Source organism: Oryzias latipes, chromosome 21 (genome assembly GCF_002234675.1).
Source record: "Oryzias latipes chromosome 21, ASM223467v1".
NCBI classification, from domain to species: domain Eukaryota; kingdom Metazoa; phylum Chordata; class Actinopteri; order Beloniformes; family Adrianichthyidae; genus Oryzias; species Oryzias latipes.
This window is the reverse complement of record NC_019879.2, coordinates 7,472,210-7,489,171: the sequence shown is the minus strand read 5'-3', so window position 1 is coordinate 7,489,171 and position 16,962 is coordinate 7,472,210. Positions and strand designations below refer to the sequence as shown.

Below are 16,962 nucleotides of genomic sequence, written 5' to 3'. Positions count from 1 at the left end.
TCCGTTAATTTTCTAAACTCTATGGTGAGAATGACTGCTATTTTTTTTAATGACTACTTGTATTGCTCAAAAAAACAACAACTTACCAAATCACCCAATGGATCACAATTTATACTTTCTTTTTTTGTAAAAAAAATCACATTATAAAAATTATTGTGGATTTCATCGAAGGGTTTAAAAAACATCTTAATTCCAAAAAGGCTGATGTTATTCGCATATATTTACAAGCAACCAAGCACAACAAGTGATGGAAATTCATGCTGGCCCCAAGTAATGTGTGCGGACAAGATGCACATTGCTGCATTGCCTGCACTTATTCTAAATGTTGTTGTTGAAGGTTGAAGTTGGATTAAGTCATGCACCTGTGTGTGTCATTTGTTCTCTGCAGTGAGCCGCAGACATAGTCGCTCTCGAGAACTATTTCTGTATTAACTCTAACCGTAATCCTAACCTTAACCCTTATGCTATTTTAGATAACCCCACCCTTACTTTGACGTGTTATTCCTACCATGATAAAGGTGGATAAAGGTGGAAAGATTTCATGTAATCCATGGACAACAGTGAAGATCACAAATCATTGAAGAAAAAAAGGTTTAGCGCACTGTCTAGTGGGTCTAGATGACCCAACTCCCAATGTTAAAATGCCTAGGATAGCACAAGGGTTACCCCTTCTTCCGAGTCTGTGCGGCCAAGAAAAAAACTTCAGCACGTATTAAGAAAATGACCTGCGAATACTCACTTTATTCAAAAACATTTAAATTTTCTGTCATTTCTTTGATGCAGTGGGCTTTAAACGGTTAAGATTGTGCGCCCCCCTCTGTCAGAGATTTAAGCCGAGGGGGTTTAACGTTCTGACATAGTTGAGTCAATTTATCCAGCACTAAACCAAATCAATCAGAGTGCGTGTTCTGAGCTTGGCAATCCTTTTGTGAGAATTAACATCAGACAGGTTTTACCAGTCAAACTGAGATAGAAATTCATGTTGATTTTTTCAAGAAAAGAGCAAAATCTGTAAGTGGGCATCAGTACTTGAATGTAGTCCTCAAGCTGTTTCAGCCAATTCATTTTTTATTTTTTGCCTGCACACGTTTTGATGTGCTCTCACTTTGATAATCTGAGCTCTGCTGGGCAGTCTTTCCATGTGGTGACTCACCTAATGATTTCAGCGTGGGTAGCAAGTCGAAAAAGACACTCAAGTTTGTCCAAGACTAGTGGCATTAGAATTTTCTGTGAAATTCATTAACCCCAGCAGGGTTTCATGCTGCTTTAGAAACATTGTAACGTACAATTCTGATCCAGTGAACAGCAATCCCACAAAGCCGAAAATAACTGTAGAAATTGTAAAACTAGAAGAAAAACAGGGGGGAATGGTAGTTCTTTGAGCGGCACAAAATATGAGCTATTACAGGGATATACAGGGATGTTGTGGATCTTTTACTCATAACTCAACCTGTTACGTTATTTCATGCACTACAAGGCACAAGAATGAAAAAACTGAGTAATGTGAACCCATGAAATAAGCATTTTGTTAGAGAACTCAAGTAGAACACAAAAAGAGGAGAATATTATTCTGATTGGTAACAAATGAGCAGAAAAAGGCCTAGAAAGTTCAAAATGTTAAGTTAAAGCCTTTGCTTTGCATGAACTCTGACAGAAAACATGAACAAGCTAACCTCTAAACCTGACAGTTGTCAACATATCTGCAGATTACTCTGCTCACAACATACAGAAAATATATTGTTACATCACGTTTTTTTGCAATTTCTTTTTTTTTTTTTACCATTTTATTTAACACATAAGCATTCTATGTTCTTCCATTTGAATCTATAGAAACCAGGAATCTGCTAAATGTAGCTGTGGAGCCATGTGTGGCTCTTTGGTCTAAAAACAATAACACGTTTTTAATTTTTAAAAAGTAAAGTAACGCATCAGTCTACAAGGCTTCTAACCACAGTACCCATAATGCCCCAAGAATCCATCGTAGTTAGGGACTGAAAATGTTTGACAAATGTTTGACCGTGTAGCACAGAAAACTAATTTGGGGTTAGTAAGACAGAAAATATACTTAAGGGGCACCTGATAATAAGGCAAATTTTCTATTCAAATATACCGGTAAATGTAATATAAATTCAAAATAAGATTATTAAACATACCATAAGGTTTAAGAAATACGGTAACGGCCAACTAATTAGCTCTGATTCAATATATGTTGGTTAGATTTACAAACTTCTGGCTGAGATGCAAACCACAAACCACAAAACAGTATTTTTTATTGACTGCTGATACATTTGTTGGATTGAGATTATCCCATGTTACACAGAGTGTCTTCTATTTGAATGGAAGTCATATGAACCTTTGTCAAAAGGTATTTTATATTTTAAAAGAAAAGCTATTTTCTTTATCTCGTTTATGCAGAAACACAAGAATGCCGCTCTGCTGAAACTATGTTAGAAGCATTTTCACAAAATTCACAAAGCCCTCGACAAAGGGCATTCAAGCGCCCACATCCAATGACAAATGGATGTAACATGCATAAACACGTTCAAATTGCATGTTCCGGGTTTCTATACTCAGAACTTTCTCATTCAAACAGGCATGTTTTTTATAACACTTTTGGGGTTATACGTACAAAAAGAGCAGCCAATAAACGCATGTAGCAAGTTAAACCCAGTCAAATTTTGGCCAATCGGAGACTCAGGTTTGGTAGTGACATACAGCTTACGTCCCCCTTAATTTACAGAAGTGCCAACCATTTGAAAATTAATAATTGTGGTTTATGCCTGGCCAGAATTCTATGACACCAAGTCTCAGAATGGAGCTGTGAAAGAAAAAGCTTGGAGCCATTTTCACAAGATTTTCACCGCTTTTCACCGCCATTTGGCACCAAGCCTCCTCCAGCTGTCGAACCGGACATGTTCTAGTAAACAGTAGAAATAGTGGAAGAAGCCCCTCCCTGCTTGTCCAGTGTGAACACCAAGGGCTAAATGCTTGTTTAAGAACACACTAAACATGCGTCACCTGCCCGATGTGTCTGCAGACTTTCGGTTGTTTGATTTATGTTTCACCTTTTTGTTCTTTAGGTTTTCCACAATCAAGTTGTGTGTTTTTTGTGTGATTCTTCAAGTTTCCAAGTTTAGTTTTACTTCTTAATTTTGTTGTACCTTTTTTTTTAATGAAAATGTCATTTTTAATCAAATGGGATTCTGGTATTCTTCACTTAAAAACAACTTCATCAGAAGTTTAGGTTAGGATGCAAATGTATGTATTTGTTTTTTATATATAAAGTTAGATTTGATTCACCAACTGCTCTTCAAAGTTTAAAATATCAATAAAATCTCTGTGATTTTTGTCAGAGCGCATCTCCCATACCCTGTCTCTCCTTGAACACGTTGATATGTGTTTTTTTTCCGGTTCCGGGTTACAGCACGGACGCCTGTGGCTCTCGGCGGCATTTGCCATGTTGATTTCTAAAAAGTCTTTTTTTTTTTACATAATTTAAGTAATTCATCTTTGTCATGTGCTTTATTGATACTTCAGGATCCTTAATTCTGTCTGATAACAGTTATGAACCGGATAATGATAAATCATGTAACTAAATGGTTACGGTAGAACAGGGGTGGGATTGTATAAGTTCGCTTCCTTCCACTCTCTTTCAAGCAATATTTATTAATATGTCTAAATATCCTAAGTTTGATTTGTCATCGTATGAATGTATAACTGATGACTGTATTGTTTTTGTGTATTATTCTTATTTGATTGCTTGAAATAAACTATTTCAAATCAAAATCAAAAATTTGTTTCCCCTGAGAAGTCTTGATAATGAGAAAATGGAGGAGACTTGGCCCTTGAAAAAAAGGGACCTCACGTTTACATGACAAATGAGCAGAGGGAATGACTGAGGATGACAGGCGAGGCCGTTTGCAGCAAGAAGCAACAACTCCGACATGTGCAGTAATTTGTCAACAGACTTTCATTTGCATCAAGGGTTTCCTCTGATTTTTAATGTTGCATACTACAATCATGAAAATGACAAGAAGCAGTTAAGTAAATCGGCTTAAAGACCCACTCCAATGAAAATGGTGCTTTGAACATGTTCTTGTGGCAGTTTTCTCATGATGGAGGACAAATATAAAGAAAATTAAGCTTGAAATTATATTTGTAAGAATTTCTTAATTCAAATAGTAGCGAATTATACGCAGACGAAAAAATGTTGTTTGAAAGCTATATTATAGAGTAGTGTAGTTACTGCTGGACAACTGTTTTTACACCTGTTTGAAGCAGCCTTGGGTCATTATTTTGACAGAGAAATGCGCCTTGCTGGCTGTGTGGATGCACCGATAACAGTAATCCGCTGTGTTGTGAATTCTGACAGAACGTGGTTACTGTGACTGTGGGATCTGTGAGTGTGACGAAGGCTGGTTCGGAGATGCTTGCCAGTTCCAGGAGGAGTGCAGCCGAAGCAGCAAGATGAGCAGGGAGCTGTGCAAAAACCAACAGGGGGTGATCTGCTCCAACAGAGGTAGAGCAAGCACACATGAACAAACCCATTACTCACAACTGACAGAAGCAACACATTTATATTCAAAATATGACAACAAAAACTTGAAGGAATGTACATTTAGTAACTTTTCCCTCAATTCCACATGTTCCTCCTTTATAATAAAAAATAGCTTCAACCTTTTTTAGGAAGTATTTAGTTGAAAACGTGTTGAATTTAAACATCTTGTAAATAAATAATAACACCAATCATTTAATTGAATCCTTAAGTGTTTTTATTTTCCAACATTACTTTCCCTTAAAGACCCACTCCAATGAAAATGTTGCTTTTTGGTATTTCTAACATGCTCTTTTGTCATGATGGAGTCTCTCCCACTAGCTTACAGCCTCTCAAGAACATGTTAAAAACACTGTAGCTCAGTTATAATTGAGTGGTTCTTTAAAGATGCCCATTGTTGGGTAAGGTCCAGCTATAATCTATTGGAAATTCTGTCAAGTCCCCTGGGCTTGAACCTCCTAGCCCCACTGCTTTTGGCAGAGGGGCGGAGAAACACAGGGATGTATTTCTTTATACATCTGTGCAGCATTGGTCTCTTGAAATATGCAAAAATGCAAATGTATTCACAACGCGTGGTTTCTCACCCTCTGCTTTTTGTTTTTTTAACACATAATCCATAAAGGCTCAGCCGACACACACAAACATGCCACCTCCATTTTTAGTTGTCAAACACCAGCGGCGACCCATTACCCCCACGGCCCTAACAATGCATCCTCCTGCACAGCTGCACACCAGCTGGATTCCTGGCGTTAGGGGTTCACTGCACTGAAACACTGCACACAAACATCCTGCCATCTGTTTTTTATGGTGACCAAAACACATCCAGAAACTTGACCTTTTTCAAATAATTTTAATACGTCTGGCGTTTGGTTCTCCACAGGAACGTGCCACTGCGGAGGCTGCTTGTGTGACGATGATGATGACAGAGGTTTGGTGACAGGACGCTTCTGTGAGTGCGATGACAGCGAGTGTCTGGACGAGGACACGGGAGAGGTTTGCGGAGGTAAAAGGTGGACGAGTCTACAAATACAAGCTCTTACTCCTTCCTCTAAATCACAGTTGTTTAACAAAAAGCTTCCATTCTTTTATTAATGGACAGACAAACTTAGTGTTTTGGGCATAAGAAAACGTTTTTCTAAAACACAAGAATCTCTTGCCATAAAAACATTCATAACAATCTATACTCTTACATGGAATAGAATGGAAAAGAATAGAATAGAATAGAACTTTATAGATTTCACAAAGGGGAATTACCTTGTTACCATAGCTCTATTAAAAACAGCAGATAGATAATAAATATGATAAACATATCTGACTGCTATCCAAGATTTCTACCTTGAAAAACAAAGTCCTGATAATTGTTTACAATTTTTTCTTCTATGTTTGACATAACATATCCAAAAACAGGCTTCATAGGTTAATTGGTTACTTTAAATTGTCCATAGTTGTGAGTGTGAGAGTGAATGGGTGTGTGATTTGTGGCCCTGCGACAGACTGGCGACCTGTCCAGGACGTCCCGTGCCTTCGCCCACAAGTGGCCGGGATAGGCTCCAGCAACCCTGGGATAACAATGGTTTAGAAGATAAATTAATGAATAAATGAAATTTATAAAAAAAATACAAAAAGTGAATATCAGTATGACTATACTCATATACTCATGGAATATTAAACAAAATTTAGACATATTAGAGCAGAAGTTGAAATATGAACAAAAAACGAACTCTGCAAGTCAAACAAACTGATTCACATTCATTTACCATATACTTTAATCCAAAACGTCCCAGAGCGGAGCAAACTTCACATTTAAAGTGTGGGTGTTGTAAAAATGTTTCTTCATGTCATTTTTGATGATTTCTCTTAGATTCATGGGAGGGTTCTTGGAGGGAAGCAGGTGTGCACATGAAGCTGGAGAACTCCCTCCATATTGTGCATCATAGACTTTAGTTTTTGATGCAGGCTTCAGAAAGAATTCAGTATTTTTTGTTGGAAGTTTAGTGAGTTGGAAGAGTTTAAGTATTGAATAAATGGCTTTACTATAATGAACTCTAAAGATTAGTAATACTAATGAAAAGTAACAATGGAAAACAATTCAAAAATACATATTAAAGTGCAATGACGGGACTGATTTGTAGTTAGCGAGCCCCAAGGGCTCAAGTATTATGAAAATAATGATAATGCCACCACCGAATGTGACATTTCAGATCCTCCTTATACTGCCATGTTTGTACTGTAAGGATTGTATGATTTTTCTTGTGCATGATATTTATTTATCTTTTCAGTTGCTTTCTCTGTCGTGTCTTGTCATTTTATGTGTGATGTATGTCAGAGCTTTCTATTTTGCAGAGCAGGAACCTAATACGCCGTTTTAAACACAGTCAGGCCGGATTATTCATTATTCAATTCCTGTTTATTAAATGAAAGAAATAAAAGTAACATAAATTAAAAACATGAATCATGTTGTTGTTGTTTTTTGGAAGAACAAACCTTCCAAATGGTAAAACAATGACATCAATGTAAAACTGGACACAATAAGCCTATTGTACCACATAATAGTGTGCTACTAAAGGGACAGATCTCTTGAGGAGTCTGGCCTGCCAAGCCACACATGAAGACAAGAACACAAGTAAATACACTTGCATTATGCTGAATTATTTACCATAAGGTCAGAGTGAAAAGCAAGGAAAAAACATTCATTCACAACTATACTGTTGAAAAAGGACACAAAATAACATGTTAGAGCTTTCAGTTTCCATTCCACATTGACAGTTTTGGCAAAACAAAAACCTCTCAAAAACCATTAGCAGAATAGCAGATGTGATAAAAAGTCAAAGTGCAGAGCTGCAAGTAAAATCTGTCTTATTTGTAGCGAAAGGTGTTTACTGTGACATTTTCAACATGTGTTGCTTCAACAACAAATCCTCTCGACAGCCTTTTGGCTCTGCTTTTGTGCTGTTTTAAATAATCTGAAACTGCTTCAGTCTTTATCCATGTGCTCATGTGTTTTTGTACTTCCAGGCCACGGGCAGTGTTACTGTGGAAACTGTTACTGTGCGGCCGGTTGGCATGGAGACAAATGTGAGTTTCAGTGTGACATCAGCCCATGGGAAAGCAGGAGGAGATGCACATCTCCAGATGGCAAAATATGCAGCAACAGAGGTCTGTTCACTTACACTTTTCATATTTCTGCTTATATAACACTAATTTTGTTTAGTCATTTAACAGGTTTCTCATTGTTTCTTGGCTTCTGTAAACAGTTACATACATTCACAGCTTGTTTCCTTGCTTTCCAATTTAGTAAATATAACGGGGAAACCACAATACATTTTTTTTTTAATATATTGAATAAACTTTATAAAATATAAGCGGAAATGTGTTGCAAGTTCTCCATGCACAGCCGATAGGTCAAAGAGTCTCAAATTACCCCAACTGATCCTATCTACAGGGTTATTCCAATGGGTGCACAATTCTTGCAGCTTAAATCGTTGGAATATGAGCAGCCATGAACATGCTACATGTGTTAACAGATACAAATGCACCAAATATTGTTCTGATATCAAAACATATTTATTTTAATTCAAAAGGTTTTAAAAAAAGGTTCATTTTGAAACACTTTGTTAACTTTTTAACAACTTCCACCTTGACCGAGGGTCTGTAACCTGCGGCTCCGGAGCCACACGTGGCTCTTTTATCTCTCAAGTGTGGCTCTCTGCTCAAAGAAAAATTTGTAAGGTTTTTCATTTTGAAAAGTAAAAAGTGAAGTAAACTAACTCAAACTTTATTCAGCTCATTCACAAACAGTTAAAGAATAGTACTCCACAAGGTGTCTGACTACAGCAGCCGTGATACTCCAACAGTCCATTTGGCTTCATGGTTTACCAAAAGTTGAAATAAAACATTTTGACAGATTTCTGAGCGCCATTTGTCACAGAAAATGAATTGAAAGTCAGTGAGCACAACCACGCCGTTTTATAAGGTGTGTTTATAATTCAAGGATTATAAGTGCACCTTAGGTTCAAAAAGTATTGTAAGGGTCTCTTAATTAGCTCTAATTTAATTTTAGTTTGCTAATTTACAAATTACTGGCAGCAATGCACCACAAACAGTAAAATAAACAGTTTTTTTTTGTTTTTTAAAACCACATGTCATGATTTCACAAGGATGAGGAACCCAGATGCTGCAACCCAGAAGACTGCCAGGCACCGTGACACCACAGCTGACATTGCAATACTACATTTGGTGCATTAATATGAATGTGACACAGGGTGTGACGGGAGGTCATGTGAGCTTCTGTCAATAGTTAGAAACTATTTTATATTTTATTAAAGATTATTTTCTCTTCATGCTTTATTTATGCCCAAAAAACAATAGTTCATTTATATTTATCGTAAAAGTCAGTGTCATATTTTTCTGAAGGGTGATATGGCTCCTACTGGGTTGGGGTCAGTGAGAAATCGACCCAATTGGCTCTGTGAGTGTTGAAGATTGTAGACCCCTTTCCATGACTATGCCCATGAGCAGCCTCTCCGCTCTACCTCCTGGTAGCTCCAACTTCAGCATCCATTTACCAACATTTCTCTTAACGTGTCCAAACATCTCAATCTGGCTTTCCTGCATTTAACTCCAAAACATCTAAGATGATCTGTTCCTCTGAGGTATTCATTCCCGATCCCAAAGACAACATCTCTGTCCCCTCCAGCTCTGTTTCTTCTGTCTCTGAACCAATGTTTGGTCTTCTATTCTGCATTGTTTCATTACTGCCATTTCTTTCCTGATCCTATCCATCCTCATCACTACCAAAGAGAACCTCAACATCTTCCAGCTAAAAATATTAGGGTTCTCTTTGGAAGTGATGCACTCAAAACACAATTAAATACATCAGAATTTGAATAAGGTTGGCATAACAATGTAGAAAAACATTCCCCCAAAACCTGCCATTTCCATTTTAAGTCTATTAAAAGAGAAAGGAATAGTCTTTTGACTGATTATTGTTGAAGCATTATTAATTTTTGTGCAACCGTTTACTCTGTTTAAATGTCCGTGAAAGCAGTTTCTGATCACAAATCGAGAGCCGGTTGATTTCATTTTATTACCCTATATGGATGTAGAGATATGGAGTGTCTTCCATGGGATTGTAGAATGTTTTTCATTTATGTTCACTCATCATCAGTAACCTTAATCTTCCGCATGACTGAATGATGTGACTGGCAGCACCCTGTAATAAATAATTCTGTTTTATCCCATCGAACTGTCAACCCCTCACTGTCTGTTAAGCTCATTTTGTTACCCCAGCATAGAAAGAAAAGCAATTCTGCAATTTAAACATCCCGATCTGTATTTGTACCATTTTCTGTGAAAATCTAGAGGTCAAAATCAACCATGACCTCCAGATTTTTAGATGTTCATAGATTTGCAAAGATTGCTAACAAAGGTAGCTGTCCACTCGGTTGAAATCAAGTTGTAACATTGGCGGAGGACAGGAATGAAATATAAATCTATTAATGCAGGAACCCAGGGTTAAGTCACGGCAAGGGGGAGATGGTATGCGCTCCAGCCACAGCCTACAGGCTTGCCAGCTGGTCTGCCCCCTTTGAGAGTTTCCGTGTTCTGTCTTTGCTGATAAGAGGAAATGGGATTTCCACTGGTCGCTGCCTGGGCAGGGACGTTACACAAATAAAAGGGGAGAAGCAGGCAGAGATGAAGGAGGATAAATGAAAAGGTTTCCATCATCTTGGCTGTGGCTCAAGGTTGAAGATGACCTGGAATGGATGAGCTGTTTGTGCTCCATCATTGAAAGTAAAACGCCACTGAATTACAATGGAGTGGGGTCGGCCGGAGCAGCTGCAGAATGGCCTAGAACAAAGAAATCAGAGCTTATTTGAATGTTCTGGGTGAGAACAGGTCAGCATGACATGTCTGAGGCACCAGTTGTCAAAATAAGGAGGTTTTCCCTTAGCAATACCAGTCTGTACCACCATTTTTAAGGATGTGTGGGCAGTGACAAGCTTAACACAGACAGCTAGCAGGTGTGTGTGTGTCTCAAGGCTAGAGCATTGAGATTTAGTCACATAGTTCAGATATTTATTAGTTTCAAAGGGGAAATGGAAACCAAATTCCTTCTCAATATATTATTGTAAAACATTTATTTTTCCAAAATTTACAATTTGAACTAATCAAATCAAATCAAATCAAACTTTATTTATAAAGCACTTTTCATATAAAAATATAACACAAAGTGCTTTACATTAAAACAACAAAATATAAAAACAAGCAAGCATTAATAAATAAATAAATAAATAATAGGGCCCCCCTCCCCGTACCTAGCCCCCCACGCCTTTCACACCTCCCACTCTCTAACTGATGGAAAATGACAATGAAAAATAGGCTGTAAAACATATGCTGAGCACAAAAACATGATGCGGGAAACGCTAGTAATTGGAACCTCCCCCCCTGTGAACAGCCGCATAGACAGCCAAATGCAACATCACAGGCTGGGACCACTCCACCACAGCTAAGCGGTGATGCAGGTCCCCACCCAGAGCCGCAGTGGCGGAACAGCAGCCGTCCCAGAGGGAGAGGTTCCAGCTGAGGAAGCACCGGAAATAAAAATGAATAAAAATTGAGAATCAAAAAGTAAACATATTGATAAAAACGATAAAACATTGAAATAAGGTAAATTAAAATAACACGTTAAAAATCAGGTTCAAGTTCATAAAACAAGATAAAATGGATAAAGAAATAAAATAAAAATAGAAAATACATATAGATAAATAACAATAAATAATAAACACGCACACAGCTCTGTGAAAAGCATTTGCCCTCATCCTAATTTCTTTTGTATGATAGGTAAATGTTTTGGTTAATTGAAGTGTTAGCAATTGGACATATGGAAAAATAACCAGCTAGTACTCAGTCATTCTATTTGTCAGAATAACCATTCTTGCTCTGATACCTTTTTTTTTTAACATGTTCTTGCTAATACTCGTTTTTTTCTTCATGATATTTTGCTTTATTGCAAGTTATTCAAGTTATAAACTGACCAATCAGATGCCTGGAAAAGGTACCCACGTCCCCCCACATAGAAACGTTTGGAACAGATTCTCTCACTTTCAGCTGAAGGGATGTGGCCTTCCAACAAAATCGCTCCTGATTGGTGAGAGTAAGACCAATCCCTGCAGGCGTCTGGCTCCAACATGGCGACATCCTTACTGACTTCATTTAGTTGGAGCCAGAAATTAGACATTTTCTGTGGGCCTCTCAGAGCGTTTGGCAACTATAATCAGTCAATGGCACCTATCTAAAACCTAAAGGCCTGTTCACACCGGGACGAATTTCGCCGGCGATTTTCGCCGACGTTTAACGCCTCGTGACTAAACAAAGGGCACCAATGAGAGTGTGCACACCGACGCGAAAAAACGCCACGCGACAAAGCGTCAAAAAAAAAAACGCCTCGGGTTCGTTTTTTTTTTCCGACGCGTCGCGTCGAAATCTATTCGACCAATGAGAATGGCGCTTTTGCACACGTGTCTGGAGCTTCTGAAGTTACAGTAAAACACAACTTGGGGGCGCTCAAACACAAAACTGCCTTGCTGAGCACACATACCAGCGAAGAAGATAGACGCCAAGTAGCGTCAACACTGCCGCAAAGAAATAATGACGGACATTCTTAAATATCCCCTTACCAAGTACCAGTTGGAGCTACTGATGCTTGAAATATTCATGTTTTCTTTGTATTATTCTGACAAGCGCGTAAATACCTTCTCTCTTCTTCTGAGTGAAAAGCGACTTTAAGAAGCGTAAAGTTGCGCAGCGCCACCTTGTGTACAGGAGTATTTCTGTTTACATTAAGCGCCATCTAATGTCAGGGAATGAAATTGCATGTTCGCTCGGCTCACCGTCAGCGAAAATCCCCTGGGTGTGAACACAAAAAACGTGGCGAAAAACGCTGGCGAATAACGCCTGGCGAATATTCGTCCCGGTGTGTACGGGCCTTAAGAAATCCAATCTTTTTGTCCAAAAAGTATTATTTATTCATGCTGGATTCATCATACGTCCTAGCAGTATCAACCTAATAGAAAAATGACCAACGCCTAAAAAATAAAAGAATAATTTTACTTTTTTATTCTCCTGCATTTTTTTTCCCTTTGCCATAGAAATCACAAAATATTTAGGCTTTGTCAAACATTTCTGTTTTATAAAAAATTTGATGTTTGTAATTGCTTTTGCACAAGCTAGCTACATTGGACAACAGTTCCTTTTGCGAATTTTAGCATTTAGTCACATTTTCAAGCATGAAACCAGGTTATTTGTTAATGTTGGTATTCCCAATGGGGGGAAAAAATCTACTTTTATTGTTATTTAGCTTTTACATTACTATTACCCTGCTAATTTTGGGTTCTATTACATTGAATTTATTATGCATTTAGCTTTTTTGATTGTTTTTTATTAGTCTTTTTTTCTTTAAACTGGCTTTCTTAATATAATTTAAACTAACTTACTATCTGGTTTTGTTGGTTAACATGTTAGCATTAGCAGCAACAATTTTCGGACTGAATGCTTTAATTACAGTCCCTGCTGTCCGTCAAGATGAAGCTCAATGTCAGTTTAGTCTAAGATACAACTTTAAGTAAATAAGCTGTGAATTTCCACACGTGTTTATTATTTTCCTAATAAACGTAGTATTAGGCTATATGTATTAGTTTTAGGGAAAAAATCTTTAATATACAAAGGATTGTTTTTTTTCTAAATGCCTAATCTTTTTAGCCATTTTTGTCTCTAGATCAATTAATTGAGAAAAATATGCTAATAGTTCACGTTGCCATTATGAGGATGAAAGAAATTGTGACAGCTTTGCGTTTACATGTTCTATGTGAATTTCTCCTGGTACATTTGTGTTTTAGCCACACTAAAGCCTGAAAAGCTGAAGTCAACTGCAAACATTTAAACTTACAATATCAGAAATCTTTGTTGTTGATACTTATGTGGACCACAGATGTGCTTTTCTTTTGTGGTTCTGCTTGCTGTTGGCGTCAGGAACCTGCGTGTGTGGGGAGTGCAGCTGTTACGATGTAGATCCCTCTGGGGACTGGGGGGACATTCACGGCAACACCTGTGAGTGCGACGAGAGGAACTGCCACGCCACCTATGACCGATACACTGATGACTTCTGCTCAGGTTAGCATGCCGGTCTTTGCCTTTAACACCTTTAGTCCCTGCCTGATGTGCTTCACATCTGTATTCAGTTTGGATGATGTAAAATATTATTAATGCCATAACACTGAATCTGGTTTTCTTCCATATACCAAAAAGATTTTTTTTTTAGAAAAGCTTAAAGTGGAAGACACAGCAGAACTAAATATTTTCCAACGGAAAATTTGATGTGAACTCTGAAAGCTGTGGATCATACAGGAACATGATGCCCTGCTTTCTCACTGACAGCTTCTACAATGCAGCTTTTCACCACTCACTTCCCATCATGTTCTCTTGCACATTTTAAACCCTTTTAAAAAAAGTAAAACAGAAAAATTGACCACAGACTTTGTTTTACTTTTTGTAAGTCTGCCTCCTTAATTTTGACAGGACATGGCCAGTGTAATTGCGGCAGGTGTGACTGCAAGGAAGGGTGGACGGGAAAAAAGTGTGAGCATCCAGTGGCATGCTCCATGTCTTCAGAAAGCAGCCTGAAGAAGTGCAGAGGGAAGTCCAATTTGCCCTGTTTTGGAAGAGGTACCTGTCCTGCTCCTGTTACGGTCACAGCATCAAACTCGCATTGTGCTCTCACATCACGTAAAATATAAGTATATTTTCAAATTACTCTTTTTTTAGGCCCTATTTATCCAAGAATTTAAAGATAGAGGATGAATCATTCAGCTGTGGAAATATGGAGACCTTAATGCTTACACAGCAATCAAATCTATTGATACTTTATAGATCAATGATGTATTGGAAAAAAGAAAATCACTAAAAAAAAGTCCAAAATGTATAAATTTTCCAGCTTTTTTCTGTAAACACAGATGCATCTAGTAAAAATATATATATATATATATTTGACTACAATCTTGTTTAAGCCAATAATGCTTACTACTACTATTTCACACTTCATGGCAAGCTGTCCAAATCAACCAAGAAGTTGTTCATACCTCTGACAAATGCATCACACCTGCTGGGCCCTTTTCGAGGCCGATTTGTGCCCAAAAACAAAGCTATTTTTATCTTAAAACTTTACCTGAACGACAATCCTGCTTATATTAGTAAGCACAAAATAGGTATGAAATGTTGCACTTTTGTTTCAGTCACAGCGTTTTTCTCTGTCAGTTTCTCCTACTTATGTTTTATCTAAGAAAAGACTTAAATGTTCATCAGACTGTGTATTTAGCCCTGGATGTTGTGAGAGGTTCTAAATTACAGAGATGTCTAACAGAATCTTTATAACTGAGGAAAAAAACAAGTGATTTAGTGAACTAGTGAGGTAGTGCAAAATAGGAAATGAGCACTAATCTTGAAAGAAAATCACTAAGTAGAACATTTTTGATATTAATTTTCCTTAACAAGAAATCTTATAATAAAATTTCAAAATCTAGAAACAAGGAATTCCACATAAGCATTCAAAAAGGGAATAAATAAGTTAAAAAGCTAACTGTTAGATAGATTTACTACAAATTGAATATTGAGTTTTTGTGGACCTAATTGTAGTTCATGTTGATTAAAGTGGCAAAAACTAATATAATAAGTAAAAATGATTCATTTTAGAACAAAAGGAGATAATGATAGTACAAGTTTACCAATCTTAATAAATCCTCATAAAATCCAAACTATAATGGAACAATATCCTTCAAAAAACAAAGTGAAGAAAATCTGCCAAAGAAAATGTTCTGGACGAAAATGCTATCTTGAAATGAACAACAAAACGTTTATTAAGGTATTCTACTCTGGTAATGGGAAATATTATGTTAAAAAATCTGTATTGCTCAAAAAAGGGTGTTATTATTATTTAAAAAGTTTATGATAATAGATGGTTATATTTTCTCCAAAAAAATATTCAATTTAAACACCATAGACCATAATCATCTTAAAATACACTGACATTACACATTTAAAGATACATTTGTCTTATGTAAATTATATATAAATTATGAGTCAAATAAAATTTCCAGTTTTCCTAAAACAAAGACCAAAATACCATTCACAATTAACATTTTTGCTTAAAAATATAATCAGAGCTTTTGCTTAGAATAAGATGTTTTCAAGATTAAATTAACTGGTATTCAAGCATGGTTCTCTAGTTCGCCTTGTCTTACATCAAGTGTAATAAGATATGAAAACTAAAAAACTAGACAAAAACACTTGTCAGTGTATGCAGTGTGTGTTCTAAGAATAATCAGAAATTTCAGTTTTTGTTTCCAAAATGACAATGAATGCCAATCTAACTTAATTCATTGAACTATCAAATAACATCCTTAAATATGAACCAACAACGACAATGCAATATGAGTCTTAAATCAAGTTTTTCTAGAGTCAAGAGTATAGGGAGCCAAAGAATTTTATCTAATCTGTAGACAAATTGTTAAAGGCGCCTCAGTTGGTGAAGTGCAGGATGGCACACGGGAATGCAGGGTTCAATTCCCAGGAGGTGTAATGAGCTCCATTCAGTGTGGATCCTTAGACAAGACCCTTTTCAATGCTGCCTAACTATGTAGCCACAAGGAGACTGGGCCTCCCTGTGCCGGTCCCCAGCCCGAGTAAAATACAGAGTTGTGTCAGGAAGGGCATCCTGGTGTTAAAAATGTACTCCAAACCACCTGTGCAAATCAGTGAAAGCTGGTGTGCTGTGGAGAACAGGGATACGCTGAAAGCAAGACAACAGCTTTTAATGAGACAAAAAAGTTCTGATTTTGAGAAAGCTTAAAATGGTGCAGAGCAAAGAGAAGTTAAAACAACTTCAAACCTGGTCAAATATCCTGTATGTCAAACAACCCGGTTTTAAATCTTTGCTAGGATCAAATAATTTGCAGTGAAAGGATTCAGGCAGTCAGGTCTCCGGGCTTCATGCAAACCACTGATGTCATGTTTTATTCAAACTGAGTGAGAGGTCTTTGATGAGAGCTTGAGACCCGCTGCTTTTGTCCTGAACGTTGCAGGAGAACATGTGGGCTGTTTTCCATTCATCATAGCTGCTGTTGAAATGCCCATGAAGCTGATTATATCAAACATCTGAGATCACATGAGGCAGACTGCTGCTAAAAAACACCAAAATATCAACTATATACACTAGAAAACATCAACATAGGCCAACTGAGAAGCAGCAGCCATTTTTTGCAAAGTCAACACCAAGATGCTCTTTTGATAACTACTAGTCACATTTCAAGCAAGACAGACTTACATTTTGACAGCCTCAATCCAGCACAACAGCA

The 16,962-nt window shown here is 37.3% G+C and overlaps 1 protein-coding gene across 2 annotated transcripts in view; it reads left to right on the top strand.

Moving 5' to 3' along the window:
* Positions 1–16,962, top strand: part of itgbl1 (integrin subunit beta like 1) — a 44,237-nt gene that overhangs the window by 12,512 nt on the left and 14,763 nt on the right. For both annotated transcript variants that reach the window (XM_004081444.4, XM_020712997.2), the window contains exons 3-7: positions 4,373–4,519; positions 5,436–5,558; positions 7,571–7,711; positions 13,586–13,726; positions 14,132–14,278. In XM_004081444.4, coding sequence (XP_004081492.1) covers positions 4,373–4,519; positions 5,436–5,558; positions 7,571–7,711; positions 13,586–13,726; positions 14,132–14,278 — 699 coding nt within the window. The remainder of the gene's footprint in view (positions 1–4,372; positions 4,520–5,435; positions 5,559–7,570; positions 7,712–13,585; positions 13,727–14,131; positions 14,279–16,962) is intronic.